Raw genomic sequence first — 21,562 nt, forward strand, 5'->3', positions numbered from 1 at the left:
TTCAGAAATATTCGATGCAGGTAACATGGAGGTAGAGATTTATGTGATTATATTAAAAAACTCTCCAGTAAAGAAGTGTGGTCTCACACTCACATCACTATTTTCTCCCCCATTAGAGAGGGAACTCTTTGACAGCAGCATTGTCTTTTGCCTCTTTTGGTATCTCTAATGCTTAGCATGGTAACTGAATATAATAAGCACTTCATAGATTTTCATTAACTATCCATATACATGTGGCTTTCCCTCAATAGAGTGTGAACTTCTTGGATACAGACTGCTTTCATTTTTGTATTTCTATATTCAATTCTCAGCAGGGACCCAGTAGGTACTAAGTAAGTGTCTGAAGATATTCCAGTTGTCCCACTTAATGTTGGTGCCTTCCCTCTAAGAAAAGCTTCAATTTATCCCAAATGTACCTTACATGGTTGTTTGCACATTATTTCCCCCATTAGACTGATAGTTCTCTGAGAACAGGGTCTAGTTTTTACCTTCTTCTGTATGTTGAGTGCTTTACAACTATGTCTAGCACATGGAAAGTACTTCATCTATGTATGCTCCCTGGGTTGGATCAACTTGATAACCTGAAGGTCATGTATTAGACTCTCCAGATAAGTTAGGTAACATTTAATGACTGATATTGTTCTAGGTTGTTTTTTTTAAATATGGGACATTGGGCATAAGATGGTATGTGGATGTGTATTTAATAACAATAATATTAATAAATTGACTTTATAGAGAGTTTTATAATTTGCAAGTCACTCTGAATGCATTATCTCATTTGACATTTAGAATTTAAAATTTATAACCTGATTAACTCAAAAGTTTAAAAGACTAAGCTTAAAGCACAGAAAGTTCATATTCTTAAACTGGAGTCTAAGAATTTTTAAAAAATATCTTGATAACTGTAATTAAATACATTGGTTTAGTTGGTAACTATATTTTTAAATTTGTATAGTTAAAGGGGTTGATGCCATGAAAACCAATTAAGAATCTCTGAAATTTAGGACAACAAAAGGAGTATTTGTGAAGAGTGAAGTAGAATAGGCACTAAATTGAGTTCCTGAGAACCTGAGTTCCAATTCATTTTACCACCTACTACTTGTGTGACATGATTTCAATTGTTTCACCTGATCAGGCCTCAGTTTCTTCATCTGTTAAAGGAAAGGGTTGATCCCTGAGATCCCTTCCTCTTCTAAATTTATGACCCAAGATCTTTTTCCTGCAAATTCATCATGCTTCCACTGCAAACTCACAAATAAAATCATTTTAGGACAAGCTAATGTCAATAACAAAACCCAAATGCTTTGGTGGAGACACATAGAAAAGTTATAAATATATAAATGATCATAGGCAAAGCCATCAATATTTTCTTCTGTGATGGCTGCTTTTCAGGCTGCAAGTTCCAGAAAGGATCAGAGATATTTTGCAGGAAACTGTTATAAAATATTTATTAGCTAAACCTGGACATTTAAAAACCAAAAAAAAGCAAGCCTTCATTTTCTGCAGTAATGGAGACTTTTCGCTTCTAGTTAAAGAGAAGATAAAAGGCACCTCCTGGAGAAGCAGGGCCAAGGCGATAATTTATACAAGATGCCTTCGAACAATTTCCACATTTTATCACCACCCTAATTTACGCTATCAAATGGCCAAGTTTATTTAGCAAAATGGTTATGTTTTTCCTGAAGTATTTAAAGAGGAGAAATTTTTGTACCTTCCTGAGTAAAAAATTTTATAGGGTCAAACCTGAGGCCTTGCTGAAGAATGAAACTATTCTCAGCACATAAATTCTCTTTCACTCAATGCAAATGTCCTGCAGCAGAGTTTTGAGGGTTGAAGCTACTGATTGCTATAAAACAGTCTGTGGGATTGTAAAGTAGCTGGAAAGGAATATTTTTAATTAAAGAGAATTGTTTTATATAGTTTAAACAATTAGAGATTTTTGTTTATATCTTGTCTTTTCTAATGCGTTTTATATATATATATATATATATATACACATACATACATACATATACATATATATGTATGAAAAACAAAAGAATTAGAATTTGTTTTATTTTTAAGTGGGTCAAATAGATTGAAGGGTACACAGCAGAGGCAGTCACAACAAATAAATCAAATCAAATCAAATCATTTATTATCACTTTTTTTTCTGTTATCACATCTAATAAAATAGTCCCAACTCTTGCCCTATCCCTGAAGAGGTTTATATTTGACTTAGAAATAATATCCAAAATATTTTATATTTGCTTCTTTGTACATACTATTATCTGCCACCCTATCTCTCCCCCACCAGTAGAATATTAGCTCCTTGAGAGCAGGGATTTGGAGTTGTTGTTAGTATTAGCGTTATTATTGTCTGATACATAGAAGGAACAATAAAGACTTGTTAAGTTAAATTGTGTACATAAGAAATGAATGGTATTAAAAAGTAAAGCAGTTCTTTATTTTCTATAAAAACACGGTTTTTGTTAAAATAAATTATGATTTTGCAATTCTCAAAAGATTTTACTTTTCAAAGTGAACATCTTTTATGTGTGTATGTTATTTTTAAAAGCAAATATGACATACTGATTATACTAGTCATCAAGCCACATGATAGTTCAATATTTGTCATATTAATAATTTAATTTTAAAATTTAATCCATTTAATTTGTTTAGATATGAAAATTTTAATCATAAATATTGTAAAACAAGAAATTACAAACTAATGCAAGTATAGAATTCTTTCCTATATTTTCAGTGAACTCAAGGAAAGAACTTATTCATAAAGAAGGAGTTCACATTTACATAACATAAAATAAGGTTAAAAAAGAGGAAAAACTCAAACTAAACAATTAATTTGAATGGTTATTTGTTGCTAATTTTTCATTAAAAATAATTTTTGATAGTTCCCCATTACTTCTGGAATAAACTATAAACTATTTTGGCATTTACAACACTTTACAATCCTTCACAGACCTTTCAACACTGATTCACATTACTAACCTTCACTCATTCAGTAAAGCTGATCTATTTCCTTTACATATAGAAACTCTATCTTCCATCTCCAGTTCCAGATTTTTTGTAAATTGATCATCATGTCCCTCCTTATTTCTGCTTCTTAGAATTTTCAGCTTTCTTTAAGGATTAATATAGGTATTTCTTCATTGGCTCTAGAATAAAATATCTCCTTCAAATGGTTTTTAAAGTCCTTAACAACTGGGCACCGACCTTTCTTTGCATTTTCGTGTATCATACACCTTCCAGCAGCTCCATAGTACAGCCAAACTAGCTGTCTTGCTACTTTTCAGACAGAGGCTCTCATCATTGCTATTTTACATGCATGGGATACGCTCACTGCTTTAACCTTTTCCCATTCACATCCTAGAATTCCTTCCAGACTCAGTTGAAGCACTACCTTCATTGTTAATTGAAGTATTACATAACTTTCCCCATAACTACTAATACCAGAAACATTTGCACAAATTGCTCTCCTTTCCTTCGTAAACTACTGAGGATTTATTTTATACATTGAAAAACATTCATTTATATGTACATATTGTCTCCTTAAAAATGAAGGCAAACTCTTGAGAGAAAATAATATTTCATTTTATCTTTGTATCCTCAGCATCTACCATAGTGTATTGTACACAGCAGGGTATTAATAAATGTGGATCAATTTAAAAATATAGTTCAATTTATAATTAACTTTTCAGGAAAATGTGTACTTCATAAAACTGTGTAAAACAGAACCCACATAACATTCAACCAGGACTACAGAGTTTCCTAATGGAAGGTTATTTGCTTTCCATAAAACAAGAATGAAAAATTCAAATGCAATAGGCAACATTTCTGAATAAAATAAAATGTTTCAAGAGTAAGTTTCATTGTGATTTTTCTGTCTCACATAAAATGAAATTGAGATACAGGTTACTAAGAATTACAATACATTGTCTATGAGGATTCCTCTTCTCTCTCAATGAAATAACTGGTTTATGGAGCATGTTCATATAATCTATGAAAACCAGGTTTTCGTGATCCAAGGAGGTCATTCATAGGAAATTTTTTTGTAAAAATAAAGTCATAAAATATTTTTTGGCAGGGTGGAAATTGCATAAAAGTTCTCAAAACAAAGTGGCATTCTAAATGAAAACCTTGATGGAGATATAGGAGGTTGGGATTATACATTCTAGTTCCTACCCTACATATGACTATGTAGGCTATTAATTACTATCATTATTATCAGTTAGTTATTTTATCAAATAACCACTACAAGCTCTAGTTGAATAGATCTATAATCTCAAAGAGAAAACACACCCGCACTCATGCATTCACACATGCACACACACTTGCACAAGCAGAACACAAAACTGTTTTGCAAACCACATTAGTGAAGAAATGCAATAAATCACAGAAGTTATTGGTAGGAATAATCTCAAATGCAAAAACACCAAAAAAAAAGTAAGTAATTAGCTTTGACAAAAGAAGATAAAACAATTTTGAGAGTGAAGTAAACTTGGAATATTTAACATTAAAGCAGATAAATTGGGCAGATTAAAAAGTGGTGTCCTCTGGCCCTGGAGTCTGTAGTACTTGAGTTCAAATCCGTCTTCAGACACTTAATAATTACCTAGCTGGGTGGCCTTGGGCAAGCCACTTAACCCCATTTGCCTTGCAAAATCCTAAAAAAAAGTGGTGTCCTTATATATTATTTTGGCCATCTTAAAGAAAAGGGATGCTATGGGATTTGGTTTTATTGAAGAATATTAGTTTAAGAAAGATCCAGTCTCAATGTGCATTATTATAAATGTACTAATAGATTAATTCTAAGCTGATATGATGTGTTTCCCCTAAGCTAAGGTAAATTATAAATAAAAAATCATATTATTTTTTATTTCTATAAAGCATCTGTTTTGCTTGTTTATTGAACAATTGTTTACAACCCTTCGTGATCCCATTTGGGATTTTCTTGGCAAAGATGCTGTGGGGTTTTCTATTTCTTTCTCCAGCTCATTTTTCCAGATGGTAAAACTGAGGCAAACAGGGTTAAGTGTCTTGCCCAGGGTCACACAGCAAGTAAGTGTCTATAATTTGAACTCTGGAAGATGAGTCTTCCTGACTCCAGGTCTGGTGCTCTAAGAACTATACCACCAGTTCTTTGATCATAATACCTATAAACTTTCCAAAGTTATTGGACATTATTTTTATAAAGTAAAGCTGTTTTTCACAGTAACAGAAGTCTGAATGAAATGTTTAAAAATTTAAAATAGGGAGGAGAAAATGGCCAATAAATGAAATCTATAATTTATTCTGTCACTACTAAACATGAATCAAAACCTTACCGATTACGACCAGAATCTCGAAATCCTTTGGCAAATGGGTTTCTGTCAATTTTTAGTCGTGTTATCTAAAGAAAAAAACAGTCATATTGAAGAAAGCATAAATTATGAGTAAATGCATTTTATGTCCTAGAATATTGTAAAGTATAAAGAATGGTAATAATAATAAAATAATATTTATTTTGCACTTTAAAATTTTCAAAGAAAATATTCTCATTTTATTCTCATAATAACCTTGGGAGGGAGCTGCAATTATTACTTCCATTTTTGTAGGTCAGGAAACTGAGGAGGTCAAAACTAAGTGATGTGCCCGGGTTCAAACAGCTAGTAAATGTTTGAGGTAAGATTTAGACTAAGAATTCATAATGATATGATGAACTTTAGTTTCACTATAGAGCTTCCCTCTGATCCTCCAATACTTTAACAATATAAATAATTGACTGGGTAGAAACTTAAGAAATCCATTTGAGTTCATCCCTTGAATCCCTGTAGATAAAAACCATTTATATCACTGCAAAAAAAGTAAAAAATGCATTCTCCATATAAGCCCTCTTTTAGAAACTGATTCTATAATTCTTCTTGATACCTTATTCAATTTTTTATCAATCACTATTGCAATGAAATTTCATCTTAAATTTATATTCAGGAGGCAATGGTGAAAGAAAGGAACATGGGTTCAAATCTCACCTCTGCTACTTACTAGCTACATGATAAGTCACTTAATCATTCAGTGCCCAAGTTTCTTCATCTACCAAAATTAGATTAGATAACCCCTAAGGTCTTCTTAAACTGGAATTTTTTTAAGTTTTTAAAAACTATATTTTGGAAAATGTATTTCTTTTTTTTTTTCTTGGAGGGAATTGAGGTTAAATGACTTGTGCAGGATCACACAGCTAGTGAGTGTCTAAGGTTAGATTTGAACTCAAGTTCTCCTGACTCCCTATCTGGCACTCTATCCACTGCAACAACCAGATTTTGTTGTAGCCTTAGTAATCCTATATATTTTATTTTATGTATTTAAATTCACCAATCTGAGGAGTCCATAGGCTTCACCAGACTGCTGAAGAGGTCACAAGAAAGTTTTGCTATAACTTATCTTCTTTCTTCCTTTAGTGAGGAAGAAAAAGGTGCTGATGATTATCTTCTGTATATGACTATTTTAAATGCTTCAACACTGTTATTAAATTCTAACTCAGCCTTCTCTTATTCTGGCTGAAAAAATGCAGACTCCTATAACTTTTCCTTGTGGCTCTTTTTGTTCAACCCTCTAATCATTTTTACAGGTCTCCTTTGAACCCCCATCCAAGTTCTACAGATACAGTATAATTTCTATAGACCAGATCTGGACATAACAGCACTCATACATTAGGGACCATGGGTAGAAACAATGAGAGAAAAACCTGCTGGTTCCTTGATACTGAAGCATCATTCACCCAACACAGTATTGTGCCTTGTATTTCAATTTTAATCCTCTTTGGCTCATTCATAGATTATTACACAGATTTAACTCATAGCTAAATTTTACAATGTTCTGTAATACCCTATCCCCCCATAGATTGTTTTAGGGCATTCTGGCATATTATCCATCACTATCCATATGGTGCCTTGCTTTTTCTTACCCCAGGATGACTAATTTGACTTTGTCCTTAGTAAATTTTGTTCTTTTTTATGTCTGATCATATCAACAATCCTTTTTTAAGATTTTTTTTTAATTTTTAAGCAGGAGGGAACATGCAGTGCAAAGGGCATTGTTTCTGAAGTCAGATAACCTGAGTTGAGAATTTCTACTGCCTGATATGGTTAAGTTGATTAACCTTCCCAGATGTCAATTGATGAAGAATTTAGTTTTAGATAGACTGTGAGTGCCCTTCTAGCTCTAGACTATACTCCTAAATTGCTGGTTATTGTTTTTCTACAGTTCCTTCACATTCCACGTGAGGAAATAATCATCCTTTGAATTCTATCTTCTAGAAGGATGATATAGACCAGGAGTGGTGTCTAGCTCAAATAGAGACAGATCCTTGTAGGAGACTTAGAAAACCACAATTAATATGTTTCATATTTTCTTGAATTTTTATTTATTTTTATTAAAATTTCCCAATGAAATAGAAATTAATTCAATAGACAATATGGAAATTGAGGTGATACCTATCAATTGAGGAATGACTAAAAAATTATGGTATATGAATGTGATGGAATACTTCTGAGGTATAAGAAATGATGCATTGGTTGATTTTAGAAAAAACAAAAAGACTGAGATGAAATAATGAAGAGTGAAATGAACAAAACCAAGAGAACATTGTTGATGGTAACATTAATATTATTCAGAGAATAACTATTAGTGAATAAGCTATACTAAGTCAACTACAAAAGATCTAGGAGGAAGATGCTATCCATCTCCACAGAAAGAATTGATGAATAGAAGAATGAATAATATGATTTTACATATATATATATATATATATATATATATATATATGTGAGAGTATATATGGTCTTCTCTAGTGATGGGTGAAGAGGGAAAGTAGGAGACAGCACATAACTTAAAATGCAACAAAAATAAATAAAATTAATTTTTTAAAAGGCAATGTAAATGACCCTTCAGAATTGAGTTCAGCACCTCTGATAAACTTAATAACCAAGGCTAGGAATTCCTTCTATGGAAAACAACAATAAAAAATCTCATATAAATCTCTCCACATTTTCTGTAATCCACCATTCAGTGACTCAACCTCCTTTATGCTAAATGGACATCACCTAACTTAAACATCATCTTTTAAATTAATATCTTCCCAGCATAGAAGAAACATTTACTGGAGGAGCACACTCAAAAGCCTTGATAAGATCATAATATGCCACATATGTAGTGTTTCACTTCAATCTGCCATGTCTGTTGCACTGCTAATAAAGGAAGTTTTGTTTCCTTAAAATAAGATAAGGGTCATTGTTCTATACACACACACACACACACACACACACACACACACACAAGTGCCTAATGTTTTAAGATTTTTTTTCTTATAGGGACATATGTAGGGGTTGTTACACTCTTATCTTTGTATCCCCAGCACCTAGTACAAACCTACTCCCCCCCAAAAAAAAGGTACTTAATAAATACCTATTGATTGACATGAAGAATTTTATTTCACTTTCCTTCCTACTCTGAAGCAGCCAGGTTGCATAGTGGATGGAACATTGAGTTTAGAATGAGGAAGACTCATCTTTATGAGTTCAAATCTGACCTCAGACACTTACTAGCTGTGTGACCCTGGGAAAGTCACACTTAACTCTGTTTGCCTCAATTTACTCTCTGTAAAATGAATTAGAGTAGTAAATGGCAAACCACTCTAGTATCTTAGCCAAGAAAACCCCCAAATTAAATCAAGGACAGTACAGATCATTTAAAGAGAAAATAGGACAACAGACATGATAATCTATTGTAGACTGGTTTTGGTTTTGTTTTGGTCTACATTGATTATTTCATTTAGTTGGGAGAAATCTTAGAGTGAAAACCTTTTCATCAATGTTAATCAGCAATGATCTCCTTTAAAGAGTTGAGGGGAGGAGGGCAGGGAAGAAGTGAATAGAGCACTAGCCCTGGAGTCATAAAGATCTGAGTTTAAATTTGACCTTAGATAATTGATACTTATTAGCTGTGTGATCCTGGACAAGTCACTTAACTGTCACTGCCTCACCCCTACCAAGAAAAACAAATACACTTGCCATAGCCGCATGGAACTAAGATTATTGTGCTAACATGACCTTGCTAGAGAAGTCATGTTTGACAGAACACTAAAAAATTATTCCTACCACAATACGATTATGTTACATTTAGGTATTTAGCATAGGGTCTAGATCTGCTTTTTCATTACTCAAGTCACTTCTGGTGTGGAAACTCCCCTATGAATGCAGATCAATGATTATTCTGCAATGTAGAATATTAAAGAGTGTATGGGTGTACATGATTGTGAGTCAGAGGCAAGACTTGAACCCAGGTGTTCCTAGTAAGCCTACTTCATTATCCATCGTTGCCTTTCACTTAAAATAGATTGTAATAATATTTCATCCTAAACTGACAAGGCTAACTTTCTCTTTCCTCCTGGGGTAAGAAATATGGCATGGTAATACTTCAAAGACAAAGAGATTACCTGTTGATTCTGGTAGGCAGTGACAGTTGTAAAGACAGTTTCAGGAAATGAGAATGCTTTAACTCCTTCCCCTGATGGAATAGGCTTGACAGGAGAAAGATCATCTCCACAGTCTTTCCGAATGACATGTACTCGTGGTTGGTATTTGTGCATAGAGTGGAGAATAATCTGGAGTAAGAAAAGAAAAAAAAATCACCATTGTCAGAGATTTCTCTTCATCATCAATTGGCCATTCTTGACAATTTTTTAAAACAAGTAATGATGTCTCTTGGTTACAAATAAAATTTCCTAATACATAAATAGTACATACAGGAAAGATCTTCACAATTTTGAAAGTCTAGTTCATGCATCTTTTGGTATTTATGAGTCCCTGATCTATAACCATGTGAACTGTCAATTTCATGAAAATATATTCATAACCATAATTCATATAAAGGAATTAACACTGAAATGATTTGTTCCACCTATTTTATATTTCTACATCAATTGAGAAGTGCTTGAAATAATATAATTAAAATATGTTTAATTTCACCAATTTTTCTATCATACTGCCCAATTTTATTCAGACAATAGGTCTGATTCATTAGTAATAATTACATGTCCACTAAGTAATGAATTTATTGGAAAGCCTCCTTCCCCTTGAGTTATTTATACTTTCAGTTTAGGCATTACTTCCTACTATCCCCAATCTACTTTATTAGTGTAGAGAATTCAATATCATAAATTTTCAATGGGCTTGAGAAATTATCTCAAGAGTACTCATAAACTTCCTTAAGCATTGCCAATGCATATTCAACATGTGAGTTTATGGTGCTGTAGAAATGCAAAGGCCTTAAGGGAATCTAGGTTTTGTTTATTTTCTTTTAGTATTATTGATGCCTTTTGTTTTTCCATCACAATCATTTCCTCATACCCTGTCTAGTTTCTTGGACCCTCTCTCATAAGACAGAAAAACAATGAAGAAAAATTAACTGATAAAACAACTTTATTTGACTCACATACAGCATTCATCTCCTATATTCTTCTCCCACTTCCCCTGCCACCTCTCTACCAAGAGGGAAGTATATCACATCATATGTACTCTAGGTTCTAGATTTGTCATTGCAATTAATCTGAGTTTGGCTGCCTTTCAATATTAAACTTAGCTTGAAGAAATCTCTTCTAAAATCTGATGGCTGAAATTGTATCTAAAAATCACATTTCCAAAGATTATTTTCTGAGCTGTGAGGCTGGAAAGACCTTACTAAAATGATAATAAATATTTTTTTTAAATTATATGAAAAATATCTTGGCAGCATTACCTAATAATGTTTAGGTTTTGCAAAATCTAAGAGCTGGAAAAGACTTAAGGTCCATGGAGGTTCAATCCTTGCCCAAACTCACAGGCCATCAGTAGAAAAGACAGAGTTGGAACCTATGTAGAATCTATTAAATCCAATGTTGTTTCTACTCTGTTCCATTATGAGACCATTAGTAGCAATTATTGAAGAGAATCATATGATTATGAATAACCCTGACTTTAAAATAATTTCTTTGCTGCTATAAAAAGGGAAAAAACTTTGTCTCCTTGTTAGTCAGTCTCATTTACTGTGGTATGGTATTCTTATACTGAAGATCTCTCAGTGGAAGTAATTACAACCATAATTAGAATCTGCCATCCCAGACAGATTTTCAGTGTTCCCAGGGCCCTAAGAAAATAAGACTCCAAACTTCCCTCATATAGCAATCCCTGATCACAGATCTCTCTGCTCTATAACTGGTTTCTAGAGACTTCAGAAAACTACTCAAAGAATGGGAAAAATTATACAGCAGTGCAGGAATGTGTAGAAAACCCTTCAGATTATAATGCTCTTATTTAAAGAAAACATTTCATTTCCATAGAAGGTTTATGGAATTAGAGCCAAAAAAACTTGAAAAACCATCTAGACTAGCCCCAACATTTTATACATCAGGAAAATGAGATCCAGGAAGGTGTTTTTTTTGTTTTGTTTTGTTTTGTTTTGTTTTGCATAGTGCACAGCATTTAGCTCCAGAGCCTGACCAAATACAAGGTCTCAAATTTTTGGCACTATTGGATTCTCAAAGAACTTTTCTTACCACAATACATAACTGGTAGAGCAATGTAATAAACTAGCTATCTAACCTATCTAACCCACAGGAAATAGGTTCAGAGAGTGTTACTTGTCCACCATCACAAAAGTATCATGTTTCAGAGTCAGCATTTGGACGAGGCATCAGTCATTTATTACTTTAGTTAATTAATTGATCAATTAAGTGAATAATAAAATTGATCCTTGTGAATCAAACACTGAGCTAACATTCGGTCTTCTTCCTCCTGATCCAGCACTCTTCCAAGTATATTATGCTGCTTCCTTTCAATAATGTATATGCTTATTCATTTGACAAATATACAGAATCATAGATTGTTAACATAGCAAAGAAATTTAGAAGGAAAGGGAAAAGAATACATGGTAGGTTTAGTTTCATGTACTATTGTACTATGTTATGGAAATTCTTGTTTTATTCTGTGAATTGAAAATAAAATAAATTTTTATTGTACTATGCTATGGAAATACTTGTTTCATTCTGTGAATTGAAAGTAAAAATAATTTTTTAAAAAGAAGGAAAGGGAAAGAAATAAACATTTATTAATTGCCTACTGTTTCAGGTATTATGTTGAGTAGTTTACAATTGTTACCTCATTTAGTAACTGTCTAATTAAACTCTAATTTTACAGAAAAGAAAACTGAGGTTTCAAGAGGTGACTAACTTGAAGACTTGAATCCAAATCTCTTGCCTTTCAGTTCACTGGTACTTCCACTTAACCCTGGGCAAGTCACTTTACCTCTTTTTTGCTTCAGTTTCTAAATCTTAAAATAGGACTAATAATATCCATCTCTCATGATTTCTGTGAGGATGACATGAAATAACATATTTAAAGTGCTCTGCAAATCTTAAGAGTGCTATTTAAATATTTTCTATTATCATTACTGAAATTTTAATTGTCTTTTGTTCAGTCATATCTGATTCTTCATGATCCCTTTTCTTGTCAAAGATACTGGAATGGTTTGCCATTTTTTTTCTCCTCCTCATTTTACAAATGAGGAAACTGAGGCCGATAGAGATAAATGATTTTCTCAGGTCTCATAGCTAGTAGAGTATTTGAGGTTAGAATTGAACTTGTAAAAGAAAAGAATTGAGCTTGCAACCTTCTGGCTCCATCAGCATTCTATCTGCTGCACCACTTAGCTGCCCAAGTATTCTTAATGAATGCTTATTAATTGTGTAATCGACTTACACACCCTTGAAAAAAAATCTCTAAAATAAGCCTTGATTTATTTTAAAAATAGCACTATTGCCTTTTTAAAATGAACAGCTAACTAGTTGGGGAAATATAATCAAAACACGATTTCCCTGATTTGACATACTCCTTAGAACTGATCTGCCAAACAAAGATGTCTCCATAATGGTCTCTTTTCTCATCACTGAGACTACATCAGTCTATTTAGGCATGTTCACAGGCTTGCTTTTTTCCCTTTCACCTCCATTTGTAACAATCATATAAAGCACACAAGGTTCAATATATATTTAACATATCATTCTTCATTGGGCAGAAAAATACATTTAACTAGTTGACCTATGTTGTCAGTTAGAAAAATAGTGTCACTTATGCAAACAATGATGAATTTGGGGGTGCCTTGATTTAAAGAGAGAATGTCCAAAGACAGAAACTGTTTTGCCTCTTTTTGTATCCCCAGACCCTAGCATAGTGCCTTAGCACACAGTAGACATATAATAAATTTTTTTGATTGATTGACTGATTGATTGATATCTTACTGTCTAGCATATGAGGGAAACACATTTTTCTAGGGCTGGAAAGTTTTTAAAGATTATTCAACCTACAAGGGTGGAGAAAATAAAGGAGTAGGACCAAAAAGAATTAGAGAGTGAAAGATCTGTTCTTTGAAACTCCTTGTGATCATTTCCTTCACTTCACACCTGTGCCTGGATGAAATCAGTGGTTATAGCTATAGTGGTCATACACAGGTTCCAGACACCCTATCTGGAATCATTCTTTCTATGGGAAAATTCTTATTCAGGAATTTCATTCTGTATGACCTGATAGGACAAGCTATCATTATTGACAAAAATAAGAATGTATACCTACCCTCAAAAGCTATGCTACAAGAGTAGAACCAGGGCTGGGATAATTACTCTCAAGGCACAAAAGGGAAAGGTTGGTTAAAGAAATGTGGTCTACAGGGGTAAATAAAGCTTATACCATATTGAGAACAGATCAAATGGGCTATTCTCACTATGGTACATAACATCTTCAATGGCCATGATCTAAACAGTCTTGTAACAAGTCTAGTTGAGAACTTACAGCTATGGTCCAGTTTAACAATTTGACCTGGGATATCTTTCCACTTTCTTTTCATTATTTATGAAGAAAATTCAGTGACTATTAAGTCCTTGATTTATTGTGTTCAGAAATTTAAAATTTTCAACCAGCTCATAGCAGGAGATAAAAAAGAACAAAAAGGGAGGGAAAATGATATCAAGCTAGAGAATAATCAATCCCATATAAATTAAGGCTTTCAAGGAACTGACTCTGAAACAATCCTATGAGGTGAGTATTGCAAGTATTTTTTTTTATTGCCAAGGAAATTGAGGGCCAGAGAAGTTAAGTGACTTACCCATGTTCTTACAACACTAGTGAGTGTCAGAGTTAGGATAAAAACATGAAAATTTGTCTTCTACTTAAGGGATAAGTGCTTTAAGAGCACCAAAATATGATTCAAAAGGGTAGGTAGGTGGTACAATAGATAGAACCTCAGTCCTGGAGTAAGAAAGACCTGAGTCAAAATTAGTCTCAGACATATACACTGCTATATGATGCTGGGCACACTATTTAACCCTGTTTACTTCAGTTTCCACATCTGTAATATGAACTGGAGAAGAAAAGGGCAAAGCACTCCAGTATCTTTGCCCCTCACCCCCAACAACAACAACAACCACAGCAACAATACCAGAAATCCAAACAGGGTTAAGAAGAATCAGACATGACTGAAAAGATTAAATAGCAATATGATTCAAAAAAGAACTGTATATGATTTTATTCAAGTTTAATTCCATGCCTTGACTGCAGAAAGGAGATACATCCTTTAGAATTTTAAAGGTAAAAAAATTTAATTTGGATAGCAAAGTAACAGACTGTGAAAAAGAACACCAAGAATACAGCTCTCTATAAACAATCGATATGATACTGCTGTTGTCTTTGTCAATGAGAGATAAATTAAATATCTAATTTAACCACAATTTTTCTCTAATGGGAACAATTTATTTTATTAGGTGAAATGACATAATTATTGTTTATGATTTGACAGGTTTTTTTATTTTTAATTTAGGCAATGGGGTTAAGTGACTTGCCCAAGGTCACACAGCTAGGCAATCATTAAGTGTCAAAGGTCATGTTTGAACTCAGGTCCTCCTGACTCCAGGACTAGTACTCTATCCACTGTGCCACCTAGCTGCCCTGACAGATTATTAACTTGAAGATGTTCCTGGATTCTTTTTGTTTTCTCTTCACCAGTTGATAAATCCATAAATTTTTGCTATTTCCCAGAGCAACTCTAAAGTTCATAAATTCCTTCAGTTGCATTTTTTTGTCCCTTTCAGTCACATTTTTTTGTGCAACATTGCACAATTTTAAGAGAAATTTTCCACTGGAAGAGACACTCTTCTGGGGTGCTGGGGTTTTTGATGGATACAGATCACTTTTCTTAGTAAGGAAGAATGTAATATTCATAAACATTTGAATTAACAGTAGGTTTTATCTAACAAACTTTTTTTTTAAACATTGTAAAGGAGTTCAATATGTCACTTCCAATTCAGTATGGCTAAACAAAAGTGCTATTTGCTTATTCAAATGCTAGTTATTACTATTTCTAAATTAAAAGTTCATAAGAAAAAACAATACTCAGTTAAGTTTAAATGGTATCACTTCATGAAGAGTGCTCTAACTCAGTCAAGGATATTGCATTTATGTGACCTTTAAGTAATAAGAAGAGAATTTTGACTTTGTAATGTATTAACTTAAAGTTTCAGATTCTTTACATCTTTGGAAGACCTATTTTAAACTGAAGAACTCATTAAAATTAGTAGCATTTGAATATGGGTTAAACTGTGCTACACTGAAAAGAATTTTATGTATATAAGATCATGTATGATCTTGAAATTTGAGAGATGTAGCAGCAATGTTACAGTATGCCCATTTAATATTGCATATTAAATTTTATACTTTTAAAAAATACATTTTACTAAAGGCAAATGAGAATTGTTTTAATTTGCTTATGTAAATTAAAATTTTTTAACAAAATAATAAAATATAGTATCTGACATAAAAATTCAGTAATGAAATTCATAAGAGCCTTATCTAAATCACATAGAGCAACTGAAAAAATCAATAAATAAAAGTATTTTGGACCCAGAGTTTTTAATTATATTAAATTAGAATGTCATTTTTTAAATCTGTGATTTCCAAATCCTATCCTATTCCCATAATCCCATATGTAAAACTATCACTCAAAGATTTGTGTTGGTTTTAGGTTGTGAGATTTTTCTCTCCAAAATAACCCATAATTCACTCTCAAAGACATTTACTGTACCTCATTCCTTTATGAAATCAAGCATATTAAAATAATATGCATTTGCTAGAACAGGAGTGAAGGCAACCCAAAGTTCTTTTCATCCAACAGAATGTTCCTCATAGTATTCAGTTCTTGTTTTGAAAGGAGACTAACATATGTAGAGAATTACCATATTTGTTGACAACGATAGTGTGCAAAAAAATAATTCTTTTTAATTTTAACATTCTTTTGTTTTTGTTTTTGTTTTTGCTAAAGTGTCAATAACAGCTCTATCATTTATGGAAACTGGATGAATATTGACTCACATGTGTCATGTTTCAGTAGTTTTAAAGAAGAAAAGAAATATCAATATAACACATTTTGTCACATCAGATAATGTCACAATGAAATAATTTGGAGCTTGCAAACAGAACATTCAAACAGCATAAGCCTCAACCAGTTATTGTGAAGTAATGAACTTCAGCTGGGAAAGGAGCTCAATGAATAAGGTATGTTATAAATCACTATCTGTGTCAACCCAGCTCTCATAGTGTTCATATTCTGAGTGTAGTAATTAGCACCTCATGGTATATTGAAGACAAATTGAAGACAAAGAAAAGAAGGATTAATTTTTTTTCTTCAGGTGAAAATACAAAATTCAGCCTCAACATCTAAAGCTTCTCCTGATTTCCCACAAATGCCATTTGAAGAAAACAAATTCAAATTTTACATGACTTGTGGATAGATCTTTGTCTAGGAAAATTATATAAAGACTAGAAAAGTTCATTTGCCTTTACTTAAATAGGGTACAGCAACCACTGTAGAGAAAGAAACACAATTCCTTGCTTCGGTTCAGCAAGGCAAGGCACTCACATGTCCTTGGTCATCCAACTCGTTGTTGGTAAGCTTCAACTTGTCAAAGCTAATCACTTGCCGCATCCAAGTCTCCCCTGAAGCTGGTGAATCAGGATGGATGTAAACTCGGGGTGGTACAGGTGAGTCAGCATTTCCTGCCACCATCCATTTGGAGCTGTGATAAACATACCTAGCAAGGGAAGCAACTTGGATCAAATGAGATATCAACAATGTCACCAACTCGGTAAGAATAAAAATAATTTTACCCTCTTCCTCAATCAACTCCAGTTAAAGACAAAATAAAACAATTTTTATACTTCTTGAAACCCTTGGTAGTAGCTTTTAGTAGCAATGAGTTTGATATGAATCACATGCCAATCTCAAGCTACTGGATTGCTACATCCCAATATTTGGAAACTATGAAAATGACAGTGACTGTGCTAGTTAGTTAGTTTGTTTGTTTTTGGTCTGGAGAGTTGGTGCTATGCAAATGATCACAAGCAAATGATCCCCTCAGACTGTATCAAAGTCTTAGTAAAATCTCAAAATAATCTGAAAAACTTGTCCATTTATATGGTACATTCAGGTATTCATAATAAAAGCAGACATGTGGATAAGGAGGAAGGGAAGCAAAAATCAGAAAAATCCAATTGATTGTTATTTGGAGGTTTTAGATGCTATAATATCACATAAACCAAACCTAAATTAGTTTATTTTAACTTGTAAATATTTATGAAATTCAGACCTCCATATGTATTCTTTTTCCCTTCTGTGGTAGAATTCCATACTTCCAATGACTAATGACATATTGTTAACCAAAGAACTAACTTCTATAAAACAATTTCACAAATATGGAACACTTTCAAGTAATTTTCAATTATTAATTAAAATATTAATATTATTATGGAAATGACCAGAAAAAGAACTAAAATTGATTTTATAATCTTGAAGAGAAATATACCAATTCACTTTGGGATCATATCAATATACAGAAATGGTCATTTGGTAAAAAAAATAATTAACAATATGAACTTAATTTTTGTCTTCTTAAAAAAATTAATTCCTTACCTCAATGATATTATTTGTTGATAATACTCTAAAATTCACTCATTTAAAATCTGAATTTGGCCTTATTAATGAATCCAGAAGAAGTGGGGGTGGGGGTGGGGAGGAAATCAAAACATTTGCAGAAGTAGTGTTTTTTTTTAATTCTCTTTTTTCTGTCTCATATGCAGCATAGCTAATTCCAAGGGACTGTTTAAAAAATTAGAAATAATATCTATTTGCACAGGCCAAAAATTAATTACTGAAAGAATATAAAACATTTGTATAAGTTCTCATTTTCAAATAAATTTACATAATTCAATGTATTCTTTTTCAATATTTCAGCATTCTATCGGTTCTATAATCCCCCTTTATAAAAAAATACATAATTATTATATTGTTATAAGTTATAATAATTATACTGTTTAATTTGAGAGTCTCCTTTTGAATAAATAGATCTTCTTATATGTTAATTTTGTCTATTCATTTTGTACCAATGTACAAAATCATAAAGGTTTTTTACTTTCTAAATAACACTTTAAAATTTAGAATATGAGTTCTATACATTTATGAACATCTAGTATTGCTATGACCAAAAGAAAAAGATGTAAACCGTAGAGAAGCATAAGAAAAATGAATAGCAATGTGGATAGTTTAGATTTTTAGCAAATGAGACAAAACCACGACCATATTATTAAAAAACCCTCAAAAGACATACATATTAAATGATTTTGAAAAGCAATTCCCATTAGCACCAGTGAAATTGTATTTTATAATTCTTTGTCAAACTTGGAAAATCCAAAAACCACGTTATAATATTTTCTTGTGCAGAAACAGAAGCTGAAATACTTTACAAAGTGAAGGAACAAATGCAATGGCATTTGACATCTCATTTTTTATTTGAAATGTTTTTTTTCTAATTTCACTACTCTTTTGTTCTTATAAAAAAGCTAGAAACTAATTTACATTTAGGAAACTAACCAAAAATTATTTTGACAAAAGTTGGTTTAAAAGAGAAATCAGTGGTTTCTTCTAGATTGCCCTACCTTACGTAACATTGCTTAAGACAAAACTCAGATTCAAATATATATTTTAAAACTGCATTTAAAGAACAAACTTTTTTTTACTTTTTTATGTATATCTGATACATCAAATATTCACTCAGTATTATGTGTTCTTTTTCATCATCAAAGCTCATTTTAAAATCTATAGTAATATCAATTAAAATTCTCAGAAATACTACCTTATAAGCAAGATTTAAATAGAATTATGTTTCAATGGAAATTAAGCTCAAACTGTCTTTTCTATTACTTTATTCATATTCTATACTTCAATGTGTTAATTAAAAAGCTGTTTGCTTTTTAACACCAACTATTTCAGTAAAGCAATTATCCAACTTGAAAAGAAAAACCAAATCTAAATTCATTGAGCAACCCATTAAAAGTAAAAGAGTTCTTTCAGACATTCTGATCCTTTATACAAAATATAAAATGGAAAATAGAAAGTACAAAACAATTATCTCCTATGCTAATAAAAACTTTTTTTTAAATCTCAACTTCCAATGGTGACTTTTTTTTTGCCTTTTCTTTCACAAAGAAAAAAAAAGAACATAGTGTCTATGAAAACTGGAACTTAACTTTATAGAGGATACACAAAACTTCCATTTGTGCTCCAGATGACCTTTCTAAGCCTTCTTGGTGGTCAGCTGCATTTATAAATGATAACTACAAAGCCCTATTTTATAGAAAATAATTTTTAGAATTGTGCTGTTGACTAGGAGAGATCAAGCTAGTTTTGAAGGCCTTTTCAAGTATCAATAAATTAATAGTATTACTTCCCATTTTTAGTTAAAAAAATTAAAACAAAAAAGGCAACAGCCTACACATAAATAGTATTTTATGACTGCCTAGTACATATGTATTTTAAGTTATTAGTAACAAAATACAGAAATTGCAAGTGCTTCTGAAATTTGTAGAAATATAGTTTTAAAATCTATCCCAATTTCAATTTAATATAGCAAAAGGATTCTGCATTTGTCTGAATTCACTTAAACCTGGTGGAAAAATCCCAAGTTAAACTTTCAGGGTCACCAAGATTCAAATTTTATTATCTGCATTATTCATACCTTTACTCCAAAAATTAAAATAAAAATTAAAAAACTAATCTAAAAAGCAATGTAGTCTGTGTAGAGATCTTAAAACAGAAAACAAAACAGCATTAAAAAGTTCCCCTTATTTAATATCTTTCATGGAATCAGAGGTTTGATAGCATCCAGCAAAGTGAAACAATACAAAAGAGCCCTCATCTACATAGGCAATGGGTAGAATGCACTGTCCTAGGAAATGCATGATCCATGATCGTTCAGTTCCTGGCCCAGGCTGAAAGGAGGAAATGGGGGAAAAAAAAAATTTAAACTGTTAAAAACAAAAATCCATAATTAACTGCCTCTCACAAATTTTTGATCCTAGGGAAATCTCAGGCCCTGGGCTCATCTGAATGGTTATTAATAATACCTGTATCTCTTATTGTCCACTGGCACAATGTCCATTGCAATATAATATTGTTGATGTGGGTCTAGACCAGAGATCTTCACTCTCATTGCAGGAAACATTCGCCTACAAAAAATAAAGGGGAAAGGAGATTATTAGGGTTTTTTTGTTTTATTTTTCTAATAAAGGAATGGGCATGATGATGTTTATTTAATCAGTTCAATCCAATCTGACAAGGGTATGCTAAGTACCTTCTATGAACCAGAAACTGTGGTAGACTCTGGAAATAAAAAAAGACAAAAAACAAAGTCCCACATCTATGCCACAAAGAAGGATCTGGAGAACATGGAAGGGAAATTTTTGAGCTGAACAAAGTTACCTCTTCAGATTCCTATTTTTGATACAAACAAATACCAAGCAATTAAAAAAATAAATCTTATCAAACCTGGTTTATAAGATGCAATCTGATAGACCATGCACATATATCAAAGTTTACTGAAATTTCCATTTTATTTAAAGGAAAGATGCGGACCTGGAGATAGCAAACCCTAAACTTAACAATGAATTTGTTTCGATAAAAATCCTTGCAGTATGTTTTATACAAATACACAAATAAGAATGTCTATTTAGTGGAAGACTGGGAATTTAAGTTCTGGGAAGTGGGGGAAGCAGATTCTAATGTGAAATTTACAAAGGTTATAAAAAGCCACAAGGAGCCAAGGTGCCATGCTCTACCCGAAACAATATGTTCTTTATTGAGACAGGACTTCCTGTCTGCAACGTGCTAAAGGTGAAGAACAAAAGTTACTCGAAGTTTGAAAGGTATAGTAAAACTTCTTTATTGAAAGCAGAAACCAAATACAAGGTATATATACCACCCACTCCACCCTCCAAAATAATAACAATAATAAATCCTCACCACAACAGATAACCAAAATAGTACAATCTTATTTAGTAGGGCAACCTAGAGAATCAGCTAATTACGGCACTTAAGAAAACATTTCATTTATCTCTGCTTCTTTAGGATGCCACTATCCTGTAATAATCATGGTATATAATTCATCTTTTAAGGATTT

At 32.3% G+C, this 21,562-nt stretch overlaps 1 protein-coding gene across 1 annotated transcript in view; it reads right to left on the reverse strand.

Moving 5' to 3' along the window:
- The window catches only part of TBX18 (T-box transcription factor 18), a 33,246-nt gene that overhangs the window by 7,454 nt on the left and 4,230 nt on the right, over positions 1-21,562 (reverse strand). Inside the window, exons 3-6 of the mRNA XM_074187097.1 lie at positions 20,511-20,612; positions 16,972-17,143; positions 9,470-9,637; positions 5,325-5,389 (exon numbers count right to left, since the gene is read on the reverse strand). Of these exons, the coding sequence (XP_074043198.1) occupies positions 5,325-5,389; positions 9,470-9,637; positions 16,972-17,143; positions 20,511-20,612 (507 nt within the window). The remainder of the gene's footprint in view (positions 1-5,324; positions 5,390-9,469; positions 9,638-16,971; positions 17,144-20,510; positions 20,613-21,562) is intronic.

This window comes from Macrotis lagotis, chromosome 5, assembly GCF_037893015.1.
Source record: "Macrotis lagotis isolate mMagLag1 chromosome 5, bilby.v1.9.chrom.fasta, whole genome shotgun sequence".
In the NCBI taxonomy this organism is placed as follows: Eukaryota; Metazoa; Chordata; class Mammalia; order Peramelemorphia; family Peramelidae; genus Macrotis; species Macrotis lagotis.